We start from the raw sequence: 18,890 nt of genomic DNA, 5'->3' as shown, positions 1-18,890 counted from the left end.
TTATTATTACTAAAGAAAAATCCAAATTTTGCTTCTGATTCTCTGGTATTTATAGTCACTATCTCTGGATAGTTGTATATTATTTTAAACCCTAATACTCCTCTGACCTGAGCTGCTGCTGGGGCAGTGCTCAGCAATTTGTGCTCTGGAGGGAGGAAGCAGCAGCATTTCTATTTTTACTGGTACTTGTTTCAAATCACCTTAGAAATTCATAGGTTGGTGCAGTCCTACATCTTATACAAAGTAACAGACCAAGACAAAAGGTTACTAATGATTGCTATTTATTTTGTTTAGTCAATAAAAAGTGCATAGTACAAGCCCTTTATCCCAATCCAAGTACTCAGTAAAAGATTACTAGGAAACCGCAAATGGCACAGATGATTTTTTGTTTGGCATAATTCAGACATTTTAAACCACTGATTTACATTAGATACATCACATCGTCACTCTTCCTTTTTCAATAATGAACATTACAAGGCTAAGTGATCGGCAGACAATACATGAATACATATGATTTCTCATTTCAGAGTATAGTAATTGTGTTAAGCAGACTCTAAAAATACTATTGTTTTAACAAAGTTCTAAGCTAAGGTATAATTGTAAACTTTCCTCCATATCTCCCAAGTCGCTACAACTCGTGTCTCTTACTATGTGAGCTTAACACCGTTATTAGAGAAATAATTATATCCCGAAGCTTCACATCCCACTAATCTCTTCCACGCTTCTTTTCAAAATTTACCATAAGCACCTGTAACCATGATACAGTTATGTCAGCAAACCACATCACTGAAGGCCAGATTTCTGCCACCCTTACCAAAGCTGCTACTAGTACATTATCTCAGAGTAGTCCCACCACAAGCTTCAGTGCAACTACTGGATGAGTAAGGCACTACTTAACATGAATAAGAGTGGCAAAATACAGTCCTATCATTAGTTACTTTTCATTAAGAGTGGTGACCTGGAGGTTGTGTCTTGGAAAGCGTATCTGAATTTAAAAGGCATACACTTTGATTTGGGATAGTGGCCTGGCTCTTTAGTAAAACATTTCACAATAAAATATTCCAATGATTTTCTTTTACATAGAAAATTTAAAATAGCAATTTACATGAGGAAAGCATACAGGTATAAAATCACTGGGACAATTACTTAGAGGAATTTCAAGCAAAGACAATTCATTTAAATGTAAAACACAACATTACTCTGAACAGAAAGTTTGTTTGCCAAGACCGCTAGAGCTGGGAGCACACAGTGAGTTTTACAAATACATCCAGAGACATTTACATAAAGCAAGAACAATCCTCATGAGTGAGGAGCATCTGCTGTAAATCTCACTAACTTCCAGCAGGATGAGGAGTGGCTCGCTCTGGCTGAAATGAAGCCTGTTTCATTTTTATTTATTTATTTATTTTTTAAATCAATTGGAAGCCTGTTTTATGCATCCAGTAGTAAAGGATTCTGGCCAAAAATCTTGGAGAAAAGGTCAGTGTAGTAGATTATGCATATTTCCTTGTTGGTTCAACAAAATGAAGCCCTATTACTTGCTTTGTTCCAAAAAGCATTCCAAACAGAAACATACAAGGCAAAAAGCAAGCACAGTCAGACCGCTTGTCCCAGTGATACCTTTACACAGTGTTTGTGGCCTGGACACCATCAGACACAATGGGACAAACTCAGCTTCTCTGCTGCAACTCCATTGCTTTACAGGGCAGCGCACGGATGTTACTGAGAGCACCTGGCCCAATCTTCTTCATTTGTTTGATTTTTAACTCATGCTCCTGTGCTTGGGAGCACACTATTCCACAGAAATTCAAAGGGTGATTACATCAAACTAGAGAAGCCTTTCTTCAGGCCTACACTGTACCTTTGCAAGGAGGCTTAGCTGGCCCACTGTTTACCCTGAGGAGGAAAACCCTGTGCCTGTCAACCACGCGATTGATGTGAGATTTTTGTTAGAGCCCATTAATACAAACCTTTATGCACCTGAACAGTTAGCCCCTTCAGCTCCGTAACTAAAGTCCTCATGAAATAAAGGTTTCTAGAGTAAGGCCTTGAATTCCCATCCGCCTGTTCTACTGACCTTTATGGAAAGAAGCTTCGTGCTGGTAACATAAAAATGTTCTTTACATTATTCTCATCAGTTTTTCATATTGATCAAGAAAAATATACAGTGTTGCTTTTCTGTACATCTTTAAAATGTTCTTAAATTAATGTACATAAAAAAGTCATTCCCATTTGCTACAATGGGAGATGTGCACCAGTACGTGCACAGCCACACATACACACACGTAAACACACCACACATACACACAAGTATTAGAGGGAAGAGACATGCCATATGTAATCACCTGCAATTTTGTTATTCTACTACTACAACCAGTAGATAAGGATGAAATGTTAGGAATTGCTGATAACGTACAAGTGAAAAAAACTGAACATCCAGGATGTGTTGCATACCAGAAGTTGGTAACCTCTTGGTACGATTTCATCCTGCCCAATATACATTACTTCATGGCTAAAAACTTAAAATAATGATTATTAAAAGACTATACCAGGACAGAAAATTCTGCCAAGTTCTTCTCACTAGATTTCTCTTCTCATAAAGTCTATAAGTAAATAAATCTGATTTTGGAATATATATTTTTGAAAATATATTGAATAAGATGCATCATTTATTAAAGAAGATTAAATTAATTTCATTTTTGGTGGTAACATCTTTTGTGTACAGTTCCCAATATATATGTCAAGACTTTGACAGTAGCAGTTATATCACATTCACTTCTTTGCACACACACACAAACATACAGTTTAATTCTAGTGGAAAATCCGTGCTTTTGCCAACAATCCTGAAAACTATATTAGTGGTCCGAAGACCAGGCTAAAAGCTGCTCTGAACCCAGGGCAAATAGAAAATAATTTCATTTTTTCACAGCACAACTAAACTAATAGTTGCAACCATAATATAACTCTCAAAAGTATACTGGAGAAAAAAATTGGATTAATCTGAAGAAAGATCAGTAATTTTTTTCCATTATTATAGATGCACAGGGATTTTCATTTTCTTTCAACGCATATCAGAAACCACTGCAAAGAAATTAAGATCACTGTAACAAGACTGAGTGGAATGTCCACACTTACGGTAACAACCAAAAGAACCCTGCAACGCCTTATCATTATTCAAATTATAACCTACCAGGAATTGTAGTAACATACAAAGCAAAAATTAACTTAAAATTGAAGTAGCTAAAAGCAGTTCATGTAGATAACTGCTGAATTCTGCTCTATATAAATGAGAAGAGAACAGTATTGAATGGGGTTTTGGAGTAATCTGGTCACTTCGTCCATTTGGTCGTGCAAGGTTTTAGCTGCTGAACTTTTCTGATCCTGAACGCTCTAGTCCACTGGTGGGGCTGGTGGTTCTTGTCCCTAGGGGAAGGAAGGAGAAAAAGAAAAAAAGCATACACAGGATTAAGAACATGGCCTCACAGAAGAGGTCAATGAAAAAAATGAAAATGATGAAAAAAAGAACTCAGGAGACTTTTTTCATATTTTCATGCTACAGTTTTGTTTACTTACCTAAAATCTATGATACATAAAAAGCAGGAGGCAGTTCCAGCCAGAGACAGTGTCCACAGAACGTCCTTACCCACCCTCAGTCACCTATGCATACGCACCTATGCACCTTAGCTCCATCTGATGGCAGACCTCAGAGCTGGCTTTTGTGATTCTGCATTCACTTTGGTTTGACTTATTTACATTATTAATAGAGTTCCAAGAAAACGTAGAAGAAAGTACAGGAAAAACAATTTAAGGAAAAAAAAATGACTTCAACGTGATCTGTATTAAAACCAAATACATTTAAACTATTATAGTCCCTCTAAGACACTTACATGACGTGGGCTGGTGGGCTTTCCGGCTGTATTGGAATCTCTCAGATTACTAGGTCTCAGTAAGAACAAGACAAATGCAATCACAACCCAGGCCATCACTATCATGGCGAAGCTGATGGCATTGTCACCGGAGAAATTTGGTCCTGGCACTACAGACAAGGAAAACTCAAGTTATAAAACAGAGCGACAGCAGAGTTCTTTCCTCAAAATGAAAACAAAAATGCAACATAAATATCAGAAAAAAGGTAAACATTTTTCAATCCAATTTTCTAGTTAGTCCTTCCTTTTGTGCTTAAGGCAAGTAATTCTTGGTTAGTGTCACTTTTTTGAAAAAATCACATTCATCTGGTAGACCCTGAAGTTTGACCACCACGCATGAAGTCTGTGGCACAGTACGGAATTCAGCTTGATTCTCAACATTAGCATCTTCATCTCTAAACTAGCTTCCCTTTCACGCTGCCAATAAAACAAGTCATGTTCTAGTCCATAAAATTACCAGAATCAGAGATTTGTTTAGTACTATATAAGGCTGTTTTTTTCTCACTTCCTGAAAATGCACTATCTGAAACAAGAAAATCTGTCATTGATTTTAAGTGTTAACTGTTTGTTTTCAAAGGCATTTAATACAAAGCTATAATGAATAACCTTCAAAACAAGAAGAACCATTCTATTTACTACTTCAGATGAAAACTTCAACACATGGGAAAATTCCATAGGAACACTTGTATCCATCAGATTTTTCAGTTGTCTCATCGACTCATTTGGATCATCTCATTATGGAGTCAAATCTGGATGCAATATGGGCTGGAAGCTGCTATGATTTAATGTTTTTTAGATAACTTATACCCAGTAAACTGCTGAAGTCAGTCATTTCTTTGAAGGCTGATGTTGATAGCAAAGAACCATCCTCATCACTGTCATACTGGGTAGCATTGCTATCAGAGACTCTTCCGTGAAAGTGGTGTCTTGGTAACACAGATAAGACACAGCAGCGGGCCACTGTGGGGAAGCTTACAGCTAGCTATTCCATGCACAACACTGCTGTTCTGTGAATAAGACTTACAAACCAGGGCTTTTGGACTGATGCCCCTTACCAACATCATATATACTCAAAAATGTCAAATAAGAAAAAAAAATGTATTATGGAAGTTCATACTTCTCACAGTTATCTACAGAATCATTAACGTGTTTGAGCAAATGACACTGCCATATAGTTCCTGCCTTTTGAATGTCCAAAATATAGACAATTCACATCTTAAGAAGTTGCCAATGTACAGGAACTTTATTAGAAATATATACAATGAAAAGTGAGAATTCGCTTGGAGATCTGAGTCCACAAAGGGTGCTATATATGAGGAGCAGTGCAAATTGAATAAATGAGAATCTTACAGCCTTTAACTCATTAAATTCTAAACACAAAACTGACTCAGAAAACATACGTAATATGATGTATCAGTATGTCAAATCTTGGATGACCTTTGTTATATATGCAGCCCAGCAAAGCAGCACGCAATTTGGCTTGAAAAGAACAACTGCTTCACCTGGGGGCTTCCAGGCAACGTTTACAGCCACCCTGAGATCACCTTCAGCAGCACATAGGACAGCCTTAGGTACCTGCTTTGGCACGTATGCTCAGGGAGCACTGAAAATTCAGATCACTTGTTAACTGGATTCTACACACAATGCAGGGAAACAAGGACTAGTCAGGCTGCCTTCCTAGAAGTTCTTGGATTTGTTGGTGAACCATAGTGCACTTAGGGCTTGCGGTTAAACAGGATTTAGGGTAAGCAAATGGTGGTAGGTCGGCTCATGCTACAGGTCAAGGAAGGAAGTTAAAGGAACCACAGTGGGAAACCACAGGCATTCCTACAAGGCATAAATTCTACCCAGCATGCGTCGTAATACCATTTGGATGGAGCCAAATGTGCCAAAACGTGTTCTAGACTAAGTGAGACAACAGCTGATCTAACACGGCTTGGCCCTGCGCTACCTACTCAAAGCATGCCAGATACTAAAACAGCCACAACACTGTTTATACTATTCAAGTACCACTAAAGCCACTTCTTTTACAAATGGACATGTGTTTTAATAAGGATGAGAGAGATTTCAGAATCTGCTACTTTAATCTCTTAACATGAGGAGATGAGAATAAGCAAAGTCTCACACAGCTGGGGTAAATAACACATTTCCAAGCTTGGCATCTCAAATCAAGAGAACAAACAAGAAGCTGTTACAGCTACTGGGAGAAATAGCATGTAGAAGTCGTGAATCTTACACTACAAAGAGCTCCAGCACAGAAATCGGAAGGTAATCAGATGAGGCCAGCCTATGGATAAAGAACAGCTGAGTGAAGCTGAAACCAAGTAGGATGCAATTTATGCTGATGGCCACAAGAAAACACTCTGAGAGTTCACAAAGCAGTTTCACCTATAATTGATATTCTGAGGTAATTTTGGGATGTTTTTTGATTTCTTGAAGATTAAAGGTTATCCTTTTAATCTATTAAAGGTTACCTGGGTGATATTTTCTAATTTCTCCAGATAACTAGGAGATTGTCCTGTCCTGACCTCACAAACAAATGCTCCTGCCACCATCCATTTTGATTACAGCAAGATCTAGTAATTAATCTTCAGTGCTTGGGAGACACCAACTACTACAGAACATCGCAGTGCGTTTCCCCCTTATAACCTGTCTCACTCAGTGAAATGAAGCTTATAGTCTCTAACCTGGCTTTCCACAGAACACCAAATCCAGCCCAAGGCCTTTATTTTCAGAGCATCTGGTCCCTTGGGCGCAGCATACCTACATACCCACGCAACTCTGAACGAAGCCTGGGAGCAGCTCTGCCCACGGATGTTTTTACGCCATGGCTGAATTATCTCTGTGCAGGAGAAAGTTTTATGAGGGGCTGGTTTGAGACTGTGGGATGAACTCCCATGGAAGCTAATGACTATACTGAGTCACAGCTGTTGCTCCACATAAAAGATATATATTATTTGGCTTGCTTTCTCCTACAGAAACAGAGACTAGAACAGGTAACAACAACACTAGGCCACATCAACCAGTCTTCTCTCAGAGAGAGACTGGAAGGCAAAAAAAATCTTATTTGGCAGATGTTTGCCACTTCATTTAATGTTCTACTAGAAGGCAGTCAAAGATACTAAAATGATGAGTTTGATAAAAATAATTTCTAAAGATTGCAGCTCAACCACCAGATCATGCAACTGAAATCTCAAGAATTAAAATAAGTACCCTTGTTAAATACTCCTTACATGAGATTAGTTCTCCTCTTAAAGTGCTATTTTTCATTCAAAGTGAGGTTGTACTCTAGAGAAAAGGAGGAAAGACTGCATTTATTTTACAGTAAAAAGTATAATCCATGTGGTGCTTTTTGTCTGCCCTCTCATGGTAGAAATGTCTCCTTTTGGATCTTCAGCTTTTTACTGTATAACATCAGCACGTAGAAAGGCAAAAGTATGTTCTCTGACTTGTGCCATCTTCTTTCCACAGTGCTTTTAGCCTTTCCTGTTCTGTGAAAGAAACGCAGGAAACCATATGAAGAGAGGTATCTTACAGATGAATTATCAGGGAAGAAGAAGAGCCTGTGGGACCTTCAACAGACAAGCCCTGGAAGCTGACAGACTCAAAGGCAGGGACAAGGAAACTGAAGAGAGCCAAAATGGACTCCAGCGGAGGAAAGGAGAAACGAATTACCAGAACAGGGAGGGAAGAGCTGGCAGATGTTTCATGTCATTAGGCTAGGATGCTGTGACTCCCCCAGAGGAGTACAACTCAACATGAATCACTGATACACATTAATTTTCAAATACATAAAAATTTGGAAGTAGGGTAGACAACATTTCAGACAGTCGTCTCTTGACTGTTAACATTACAAACCAGTAGAGCACTGAAAAGAGTAGTGTTGAAAATATGAATGCGGAGAATCCAGGTTGCTACATCTGGGAATTGCTAGAACACAGAGAAGAAACTCAGGCGGTGGCCCCTGATTTTCTTCCACGGGGTAGGATGACTTTGAAGGGCCATGAGCCATCAGTGCAGCCCTGTGCCAGCTGGGGATCCTCCCTGGGCTGGACGAACCACTGATGTTACAACTGGAACACACTTCAGAGAAACACTCTCCACTCTGCTACCCTACATTTGCATTAAGCAGAATTCAGAAAAGAATTATCACTTCTATTCCTCATTTTATTGGAAACTGTAAGATCCTGTAAGGTCTTCTGATGTGCTGAGCATAAAGAATCCCATAGAACATTAATGTGTCGCAAAAAACTTGCATCCTTCTTTCTCCAAGGCACCCACTGAAACAGAGGGAACAGTCATCAGCCTGATGCATGCTTTCCCACCACAGCAGATATCCTGATGGCGAACAGCCATCGAGCAGAATGCCCAAATGCTCTCTGAAGTGGTGCTCATATCCTCCTGTGGCAGGCGCACAAATCCAAAAGCACTGGCCCCAGACCTGGCAGAAAACTTTCCACAAGGCAGTCACTGCAATATAATGGTGCGAACAACCGTAAAAAAGAATATAAAGCTAGTAACACAAAAATGTCACTGAGGGAGTCTTGTACTTCAGCTGGTGCTACTGTTTTGATCTGTGTCCAAAAATCTAAAAAAGATCTGAAATCAAGGGTTGAAGAAACGAAGTGTTTACTTGGGAAGAATCAATGTAGGGCGTTTCTGAAAACTTCCAGCTGGTATCAACAGCAAAACGCATGATGCTGCTGTGACACTGGCTGAGCCACAGCCCCGACGTTTCCCCAGACAAAACCACATACGTTTCATCAGTTATTCCACAACCCTGCAACTGAAGAATTTGTGTATGACAACACTCCCAGCTGTGCTTCCAAAAGGAAGATCAAATCCAGGGAATGAGCAAATGGGTGGGAGTAAAATGAGTTTCTTCACATTGAGGTCCTGAAATGAGGAATCAAAGGCAGCAAGTAGCACAAAATGGAGCTCTGGGACTTAGGGAAGAGGAGGTCCACCTCAAACATGAGCTCATTGTGATATAGCTCAAAAGAATGGGAATGAGGCAATGGGCAGAAGATTGGTCCAGAACTGTTTTAATCTGTCTCCGAAAATGTCTCTAGAAGCTTTTGCAGGCTCAATCTGTTTATTTTTGCCTTTGACTCCTGTGAGTCTCACATGTTGGTCCAAGTGCAGAACCACAGAAGCATCACAGAATAATCTGACAAATAGGCAGTCGCTGTCGTTGCATCAGCAGAAAAATACCTTCGCTAAATTTAAAGCAATATAATAACATAGGAGAGGATTTACTCTATCATTTTTGCTTTGGTTTTTGAAATAAACCACTGGTTTGGAACAATTGCTGCCAAACTGCTTGCATCTGCACAGACAGTTACTGCATGGATCCCTTTCAGGATGGAAAGCAATTTGCCACAAACCGCTCACATCTCCACTGTACTATGACTTGGTAGCACAAAAGCAATCCCACAAGCTTTGTGCTCATACATAACAGAACTTACTCATTTATACAGCCTTTAGCCTAAGGGACGTATAAATACTGATGATTTCCTCTCCTATATTCAAGAAAAAATAGACATAGAAGCCTAAGGTCTAGAAGACTAAAAAGGACAGGTGTGCTTAGGAGAGGAGGTTTGCTGGAGGTCTCAGATATATGGCTGGAAAGTCCATAAGGAAAAAGTAAAGCCAGCAGTGCCATTATGGCAGATGTGCTTCCCACTCTTTTAGAGCTCATAGGTTTTCCTCTTCAGCCCATCATGACAATGAATCTGGGAGCGTTTCACACCAGGAGGACACAGTGCAAATACAAGCTAGATGCCCGTCTCTAACCAGGATTTACTGGGGAGTGAAGAAGGAGGAACATGAGTGAATGAAGGCATGCACTCTCCCCAGCATCTGAGAAACCTTGACTGTGCTGCTCCCAGACCTGTAGAAGACACAAGCACCTTCTGCAGAAAGAGCATCGGCTGCTCCTACTTCCAGGAGCACTGCTCAGGTGCTCCCTGGGAGCCTTACAGTAGTCCTGATGCAGGCTAATTGAGCAAGTTTATACGCTCAATTGGTAAAGCAATATAGGAAAAACAGATCCACTTCATTTTTATTTATAAGCATTTGGCAACGTTCCCTTCAGACTATGAGCAGTGTAAACAGAGCACCTCTGGGCAAGCTCACATTACTGCCTAACTTCTACACAGTCATACTTCCCTGCAGAAGCTGGTAATGTTTGATTATTCCAGTAATGCTCATTGTTTGGGAGGTTTTTTTTTGATGTGTTTCACAGCAAATTTCAAGGAAGTGTACACATCAGTACTCTGCTTCATTAACTATACAGCCACCGAGTCAAACAGAAAGACAGTCACAGTGTATGTTGGCTTACCAGCCAGAGCTGCCAGAGCTGAATAGCCAGGCTTTACTGGTAAGGCTGCCATGACAGTAAGGGGGAAAAATAACACCCCTCTCCAGATTCTCTCTTTAAGGTGAAAATTAAACTTGAAGCTTACTCGGAGGTCAGTGGTAAGATTCAATAGTGCTTGGTGCCTGTTCAATGCTTGTGCTGATGTACTGGTACCTCCAGCTCGCTCACCACCACCCCTCCCATACAATGCTTCAAATGTATAAACCTTAATCTGAATCACAGATTCTCAGAAATTACCTCCCCCACATGATTTCAGTACTGTAGTATTTGATTTCCTTTAATATGTTCCTATAACAGGAGACCAACTGCTGTATTTCAAGGACCAGTCAGACTGCATTTCAATTACGACTGTTTATTTCACTTCCATGCACTTGATCTCAATAGTTACTCACATTCCTGAAGGCATTCTGTGTCTGTGCAGTACGACTGTGATTGTCTCAGCTGGAACAGAAGAAAAGAAAGGCAATGAGTTAGCAATGACTTAGCAATGAGACTCAGGCAGCTTGTACTGAAATCATGATGCGGTATATTATCAGAGCACAAGTTCAAGGGAAGGGAAATTGTAACCCATCTTTTACTGCATCACGTGGCGTACAGTACATGAAGAATCCCAGGCACTGAGGTAGTTTCTGAACACTATTTACATAATAATTTAAAATCACCTGACTAAAGTGTTATTGCTTCCACATGGATTGCAGCCACTGAATGCCTTTTAAAATTCAAGTTAAAAATCTATAGCAATATAGATTCTGATATGCTCTCCACCCACACACACATTTGGGGTTTGAAATAGATACGTGTTACTACTATTATCTGAATCAAGCACCATTGAAATACTCTGTGATCACCTAACAATAAATGAGCAGGCATGCATAGAGATGCAAAATTAAAGTTTCACATTTAAACATATCAATTACTAATTTTTCCACCTAAGATCTTTCAAAACAAGATTTTGATTTGTATTTTACTGTTTTTCCTGCTTACCGATGGGTAAAAATTAAAACACTTTTACCATGCACAGCTGTAATGATCATTTGCATTTACAGACTACGTAAGCTTGGTAACTGCAAGAAAAGTCAACACCGGACAACCTGTCTATGAGTATAACTATTTTACACATGACAGAGTCAATACAGACAAATATCCCATTCTTCATCAGGAGAGGATTTAATATGCTGTATTATGGAAATAGGTTCTACTCCCTCCTTAGGTAAACTACACTGATGAATAATAAAAGTTGTAAAATTATAGAATTGCTGTGATGCCTTGGTTAGAACTGAGATTTGCTTTATGACAGGTTTTATGTCACAGTAATGCCACAAAATCCCAATACTCTTTGTCACAACAGGCTAATCCATTTATTATCAGTGTAAATACACAAATGCAAAATAGAAAAGATGTTATTTATGAAAGAAACATGAGAATAATTTCTACAAACAAAAATTTCCCTGTTAATGACATGAATGATATGCTTATTTGTCATATGTAGTCATAATATTATACAAAGCACACCAAGGAAACAGCTGGGCAACTGCATGAGGAAGACACTTGGAAAACTTTAAACTCCTTTAATCGTAATTAACTTCAATGACAGGCATATTTGAGAAAGAAAAAAATGAGATTAGAGATTAATCACATTCATTTTTTGATTAATATATTAAGATCTGCTAGTAAACTTACTGAGACTACCAAGAAGTTCCTTAGGAAGTACTGGGAAGGCTGGGTTTCATCTTTCGGTTATTTCTATAGTTAAAAACAACAGCAGGGAAAATTCAAGCAGAAGTCTTCAACTTACCTTATAAAAAAATGTTATCCAAGTACGCATACGTTTTAGCCTTCTTACATAAAAGTAAAATCTCATTTTATTTTCAACCTTTGGAAGTCTTTCTCAAAGGGGAGATTTTACAAAGCAGATAGTACCAATTTCTACTGTCTGACACTGAGGGATTCCTGAACTGAGAAGACTGGATGTTGCCATGCCCATGTTTTATGGAGATCAGCAACATAATCTTCTTCTGCTCTTATACGGGTTTAATCTTGAAAGGGGCTTAATTTATAATCCCTAATCTGTAAAATGCAGTTTGCAGGTATTCTTCAACACAAAATAATGCTCAGAATTAAAACAGGTAATAGCTATAGGATCAGAAACATAATACAAATCAACAATCATACAACATCTACCTGTCCCTCCCCGGTCCCCAGGATGGCTAATACTCGGGTAGCCTTGTCTCACTTGCCCAGATAGGCAACACTGCCTTGGGGCTCTCCAGCCACAATGTTATTTACTCCCTTTCTAAGCGTTACACCCTGTCCAAACACAACCTCTTGAAACCATGCCATTAATGTTTCAAAAAAAGCCACCTCAAAAACGGTGCGTGTGCTTTTTAACGCTGTTAACAACCCCATTCCTTCAGCTGCCTACCCGACAGGCCCCCACTGCTACCACAGAAAAAGGACGGAGGGCCAGCTTTGACTGGCACGAGTACGTTAACCACCAGAGAAGCTTACTCCACGAGAGCGGGAAGACATTCTGCCTACAGCTACGCCTTTCTTCAGGAGTGGTCTCAGGGGCACTCGAAGCACGGTGTGGTCATGGCCACGTGGGTGTCTTGGCCACTTCTGCCTGAAAAGGCATAGGCTGCCTGGAAATGCCTGCTGATGTAGGAGTAACATGATTAAGACACCAGAAGTATTAAAGCCCTGAGATTTTGTGTGCCCAGAAGGTGCTCATAGGCTCCTTGTCCGTAAGGCACAGAGTTTTACCCCCTGGGCACCCTTGGTGACTTCTCAACAGATGGGACCCTAGGCTCCAAGACCCTAGAACAACGAGCGCTACTGGCAACACCAATGACATAAATATTTCAGTAACTGAACAGTCTTAAGAGAAATACCATTAGGAATTGCTCTACAGATCTCTGCTGAAAAAAAAGAATTGCTCTTATACTAAATAATATCCTGCCAATATGAAAAAAGTCTGCTTATGTATGGAGGAACAATGTACAGAGGAACCTTTACAAAGCAGTCATCTGCACTTTCCTAATGGGACTGGGCTTTCCAAAGGACTGGAGCAATATTCCATTTTTTCTATGGCAATTGAGAAACTAACTGCACAAGGTAGGTTTAGAAACCCCAATTTATTATGTGAAATAGTTACATGAGGAGATATGAAAAAAGTGCATTTTTTATAATTCATATAAAACTCCTCTAAATTGAAAACAATACATAGTCATATATCATGCAGATTTAAAAGTCCCAGCTAAAAAAATTACACTGCATTGCCTCTGCTCCTTCATATCCAGCAGTAAAATATTTCTTAGAAAGCTAACTCTTCCAGTTAATTCCAAAATTTCTTACAAAACTCACTTGTGCTGGAGAAGATAGCACAGGAACACTACCCATAGAGTAGGTAGTCAGGCTTTCAGAAGCCATACATGACAAGGTAAAAACACACTCAAGCATCTCCTCATGCTCTCTTCCCCTCCTGAGTACAAGCACGTGTAAAACCTCACTGTCCTACTAGCACAAGCTGTAGGAGGGCTCCTTATACCAGCAAACACATTTGTCTTTTACATCTCAATGACTGGCCGTGTGTTGCTCTCCTGGGACGAAACACGACAGATGCCTGCAAAGGAGCAGCAGTAAAAAACAGGCTTTTCTCAATTCACTCAGGTGAAGTAGGTCGTAACTCTGTAACCCAGTACAAATCTGATCCTTTACGGTCACTAAATTAGTCAAAAGATGAGAACAGATTCTGGCATGTGCATGAAAAGCTTACGTAAGGTGAATGGTTGGGAAAGGTAATACCTTTTGCTGAAACACGACTGCTCCTTTGCCTACCAATTAGCTCTCCTTCCTGTTAACTGCACCCTTAAGGGACAGAAAAAAACTCAAATGCAAGACAATTCAATTGTCAGATAATTGAAAAAAGAGCAATTATCAGGGACTAGAAATAAGCCATCTTTTGTACTCAGGTTTGCAATTCTGATGTGGAGGGGGAGTTTGGATGAAAGTTTGTGCAATAACAGTAAAAAGCAGAAGGTGACTTTCCTTCTTCTCAAGAAAACCCACAAAAAGACTTTTCAAATACGCCTCACTTTTACAGGTAAGCAGTTGCTCAGACAATTTTAATGGTGATACTTGATTGTAAGATGCTCACAGGACCGCTAGAGCTGGGAACACTTCGGAGTCAATAAGAACAACCTGAGCAGAGAAGTGGTTCTTAGGATATGTTAACTCTTATGTACTCAAAGGCATCAAGCATTACTGATGGTGGGTTTGGTCTTATTCACATTTCAGAGACCCTAGTGCTTTCAAAAATGTGAATTTAGTGAATGACAGATAGCTGATTGCCTGGCCTGATAGCCACTGAAGTCAGTAACAGCCTTTTCGTATTTTTCAGTATATTTGGGATCAGGCCCTTAATAAGAACACAGAAATCAGGTGAGTGAAACATCAGGGCTTACTCAACAAAAGAAGAAAGAGTGACAAATGTTACAAAACTAAACACTTATAGAAAATATTATTTTTTTCCATTTAAATGAATAGTTTTATATCTGAATTTTAAACATTCTCTGTGCAGTTTGTCATCCAAATACAGTAAATGTCTTGGTGCATGTGAGCCAAAAATGAACTAATTTATTGCTTATTATCCAAAATGAAGTAAGCACAAAGTGTAAACAGAATAAAAACTGAAAAGGCTCCATATTTTTTAGTTTTAGCGCAGTGCAGGCTTGCAGGCAATATAAGTAAAAATACTAATTACAAACGTATGCACATTATCTAAAATACAGCTGTGAACTTCAATTCCTTCAAAGTACATTTAAAGGGTTGAACAGTTTACAATAATTTAAATTAATAATCCACACACCACAAGAACTCTTGGTCAATATGAGTATCTGGTTTATACAAAGCCCCTCATAAGATAGATCTTGGAACTAGGAGGCACCAGTGGCTGAATAACAGCAAATCAGTGTCCACTTACTGATAGATCTTGAATGTAAACCTGACAAAATGTCATGAAAAAAAAAAAGAAACTGAGATGCTTTCGTTGGTAAGAAAGAAAAGGGCCTTTCCTCATTCTTTCCCCTTGACACTCATATTTTGCATTGCAAAAATAAAACCAACCAAAAAAAACACATTCAAAATGGCTCCCCATTCAAATTTGAAATAGCTTTTCCCTTTTTTTTCTCCCAAAGACAGCTTGTAGCCTCAGATTACACTAACACAGCCGTGTTTAGATACTGATCCTTTGACAATGTATATAAAGTATGGCTTCAACCTATTGTGGGTCAACAGCACCTACCCACCAAGCACACCCGAAACCCGACTGGCTCTTGCTGCTCCTCCTGCCATGCTCTGACAAGAGTCTACAATGGTTTTTTCAATGAGAGCCACCTCTTTTTGCAGTCCCCAGCTGCGACCAAATCATTCACAGTCACAGAAAAGGGGGCCAACTAACAGCTTCTGGAAATGTACGTGAAGTCAGTGTATGAAGCAAAGTCTCTGTGTTTTCCCATGCAGACCCAGTACGTGAGCAGACAAACATGCTGCTGTGTGGTGCAATCAGGGCGTGAACTTCTCCTGCATGCTAGCTGCTCCACAAAATCCAAGTGAAATAGTGAGCCCAGTGAACCTGCTTCCTCGAGCCAAACAGAGAACTTGTTTTTCCCACACAGTGACCTCAGCTCCTGCGATCACTTCAGTCTTCCCATGAAAGAAGTTCAGCTACTTTGCATTTCCCACTCATCACAGACAGCTACTGTGGAGGACTCAAGACATCTGCCTACCTTCACAGTGACTTCTTGTGCCACACAACTCCCTTACTTCCTCTTCAGATGAGCTTTCAGAATTTGCTACCCCAGAGCCTCTGGGGACTGGTCTTGCAATCTCTGCTCAGACAAACTGTTTTTCATTAAAGTTGACAGCAAAAGATTATGAGTTCCTATCCAGCATGAATTGGAAGGGGAAAACTTTTTAAGGGTTAAGTATATAACTAGGGTTAAAAAAGGAGAAAAAAAAATACAGTGCTTGCATAATATCAGGAAGATACCGAGGATCACACAGCTCACAAATGTGTCATTTTCCAGAAGAAACAATGACATAATCCCTGTCCAAAAGCACTTTCAAACTCTTGAAACAGTGTTATAAAGAGGAATGAGGCTAGTGGCAGGAACTCAAAGCCATAATCAATGAAGTCTAGTCATCTGTCAATGGCAGATGAGCTGAAAATAAATTATGTAGGGATCATTAAAATAATCGCCTTTTAGAGTAACTTTTGAGACAGTTCAAATCAGAAAGAAGTCCTCAGAAAAGACATGACTGAAAAATTAGCAAGTTCACGAGCCAGGTCAGGAAAAGACTTCCATACGAAAGATTGTGGTGGAATAAAGCTCAGAGAAATGTGTGAAAGAAACAGGCAAATTAGGTACCAAGATAAGAGAGCAGAGACAGATAAGGGTGGCAAGGAAAAGAAAAGGATAGATAAGTATGGAAGCAAGGACAAATAACTAACTTCATATGGTCATTTATCCCCTGAATAAAAGTAAATTTAAAATGGAACCATAAGGACTGTTGATAGAAGATTTTGTGCGATAACAAGGGCAAAATATCCCTTGTGACAATACTTTTTTGCAATTCAGACCGGTTGTAAGCTCTGCCTTTTCTCCCCAGCTATGGCAGAAGATGACAGCCCTACGGCATACTTCTGATTGCATTCGGATGCTTCTAGGTAATGAAATCACTGTTTAAACTTTGTTGGCAGCCACATCTGTTCTGTCCAAAGTATATAAATGATTTAGTAAACAACATGATAGATAAATTGCTGTGGTACGATAGGACAGTCCTGAATACAAGGCAGGTTGCAAATTGAATTGTAGCATTATCCGCAGAGTTCAGACTTAAAGATGCAAAAAAATGACACCTACACGCATTATTCTGCTACAAGCTGGCCAAGAGAAATAAGAGGGAAAAAAAAAGGAGAAAAGAAGGGCATACTGATAGTATTAAATTGTCTCCTAAACCACATTAGCTTCTCTTAGAGGAACAAGCAAGGAAAAAGTGAACACTGCCCTCCCCACTCCCACTCCCCATTTTCTATGAGCAAGTGCAGAATTAAGATAAAATAAATGCTTGCTCATACCAGGGCAGAACATCAGTCTGCTACAGAAACATGGAGTTTGGTCCTGTGAGGTGACAAATAATTTTCTCTCCCACAGGAAAAGGGTGAGAAGGATGTCTGGTACCTTTCAGAACAGTATTCCCAGATTACAAGCCAAGTCTCGAGACCCAGAACCACCAACCACTTATGACAGAGGGAGAACATTACACCAACTTTCATAGTGAAAAAATAAAATTTCACGGCGGAAGATGCAGCAGGTAAGTATGAGTGACCGCTGTACGACCAGGAGCACTGATTTGCCAAGAACTCATTCCTCTCTTCATTTTCTCTTTCTCCTTGGTGTCACACAGAGCTGCCTTTTCAATTCTTCCCTTATTTTCCCTCAATTGTGTAACTTTTATTGGTACTGGCCTTGAGGACCTGGGATATGTCTGACATCCTACTCTAGGTGAATGTGAAGCAGAATGAATTAGCAGAGGGTCAGGCAAAAGAGGATGAAGCAATGTGAATGTCTGGATCAGCATAAGGAGGTCACAGTGCCTCTGACTACATGAAATACTAGACAACAAATGGATAAGGTAGAAATAACCGAACAATATCACTACAGAAACCTTTGAAAACATTCATGAACAACATAAACAGATCTCCCAAGAGGTTACTAACAAACTTGCATCTGAAATACAAACACAGAATACATGTTTGTTTTTTGACCAGCTGAGTATCTTCTGCTAAATGATGCATGCTAGCAGAAGAAAAGTGTGCTCCCATGTAGACAGCCTTGAGGACAAAGGCTTAGAACTAGGAGTTCTACCAGTGTGCAGTGTTGATTACATCCACATGTGGCCTGAGAGACAAAGCACCATTTTCTCCTTGTTCCTCAAACGAGACGGCTGTAACACAGCTCTGATCATCACAGCCATCCATAACGCAGGTTCTGTCTAGGAACTACCGCTGGATTATCAAGCGGCCAGAATTCTCAATGCCTATTCTTCCGCACTGCTCGCAATACTGTTAGACTACACAAGCTTTATTTTGAGACAGTCATGAGGGGTGACTAAGACTAAGACATTACATTTTTATACATATATATAAGTGTAATACGTATATATAGATATATTTATATTTAAATATAATTTCTTAAATACAATGGTTATATATATATTTACTACTATATTGTTTTTATTTATTCCTTTTTTTATATGTATGCATGTATTTGTGTGTATACACACACACACACACTAGTTAAAAAACAGCAGCTTCCATCATGCTACAAAACTCAGTAATGGGAAATGCAAAGAATGCCAGGCACCTTCAACAGTTCTGAAACCTAACCCCTTATAGGCAAAAATGGTCTCCATGGGACTTAGACCTAGAGTGGACAACATTTTTCATGTTTGTTTTTTTTTTAAACACTCACCTGTCTAGAAAAATAGCCTTCATTTGTACTGCTTGATCTAGAATTAGT

The 18,890-nt window shown here is 39.5% G+C and overlaps 1 protein-coding gene across 8 annotated transcripts in view; it reads right to left on the bottom strand.

The window, feature by feature from the left end:
- Positions 1-264: 264 nt before the first annotated feature.
- The window catches only part of SMIM14 (small integral membrane protein 14), a gene marked incomplete at its 5' end in the record, with an annotated part of 53,134 nt that continues 34,508 nt past the window's right edge, over positions 265-18,890 (bottom strand). For 7 of the 8 annotated variants that reach the window (XR_013950782.1, XR_013950783.1, XR_013950785.1 and 4 more), the window contains 3 exons: positions 265-3,423; positions 3,888-4,036; positions 10,701-10,749. Coding sequence is in view for 3 of the 8 variants with exons in the window: in XM_080590812.1 (XP_080446938.1) it covers positions 3,391-3,423; positions 3,888-4,036; positions 10,701-10,749 (231 nt within the window). Of the gene's footprint in view, positions 3,424-3,887; positions 4,037-10,700; positions 10,750-18,890 lie in introns of those variants that run through there. The other variant, XR_013950784.1, reaches the window with a different exon arrangement.

Source organism: Anser brachyrhynchus (assembly GCF_964034855.1).
Source record: "Anser brachyrhynchus genome assembly, chromosome: 4".
Classification (NCBI taxonomy): Eukaryota; Metazoa; Chordata; class Aves; order Anseriformes; family Anatidae; genus Anser; species Anser brachyrhynchus.
The sequence above is the reverse complement of the archived record's forward strand: the minus strand, read 5'-3'. Positions and strand labels throughout refer to the sequence as shown.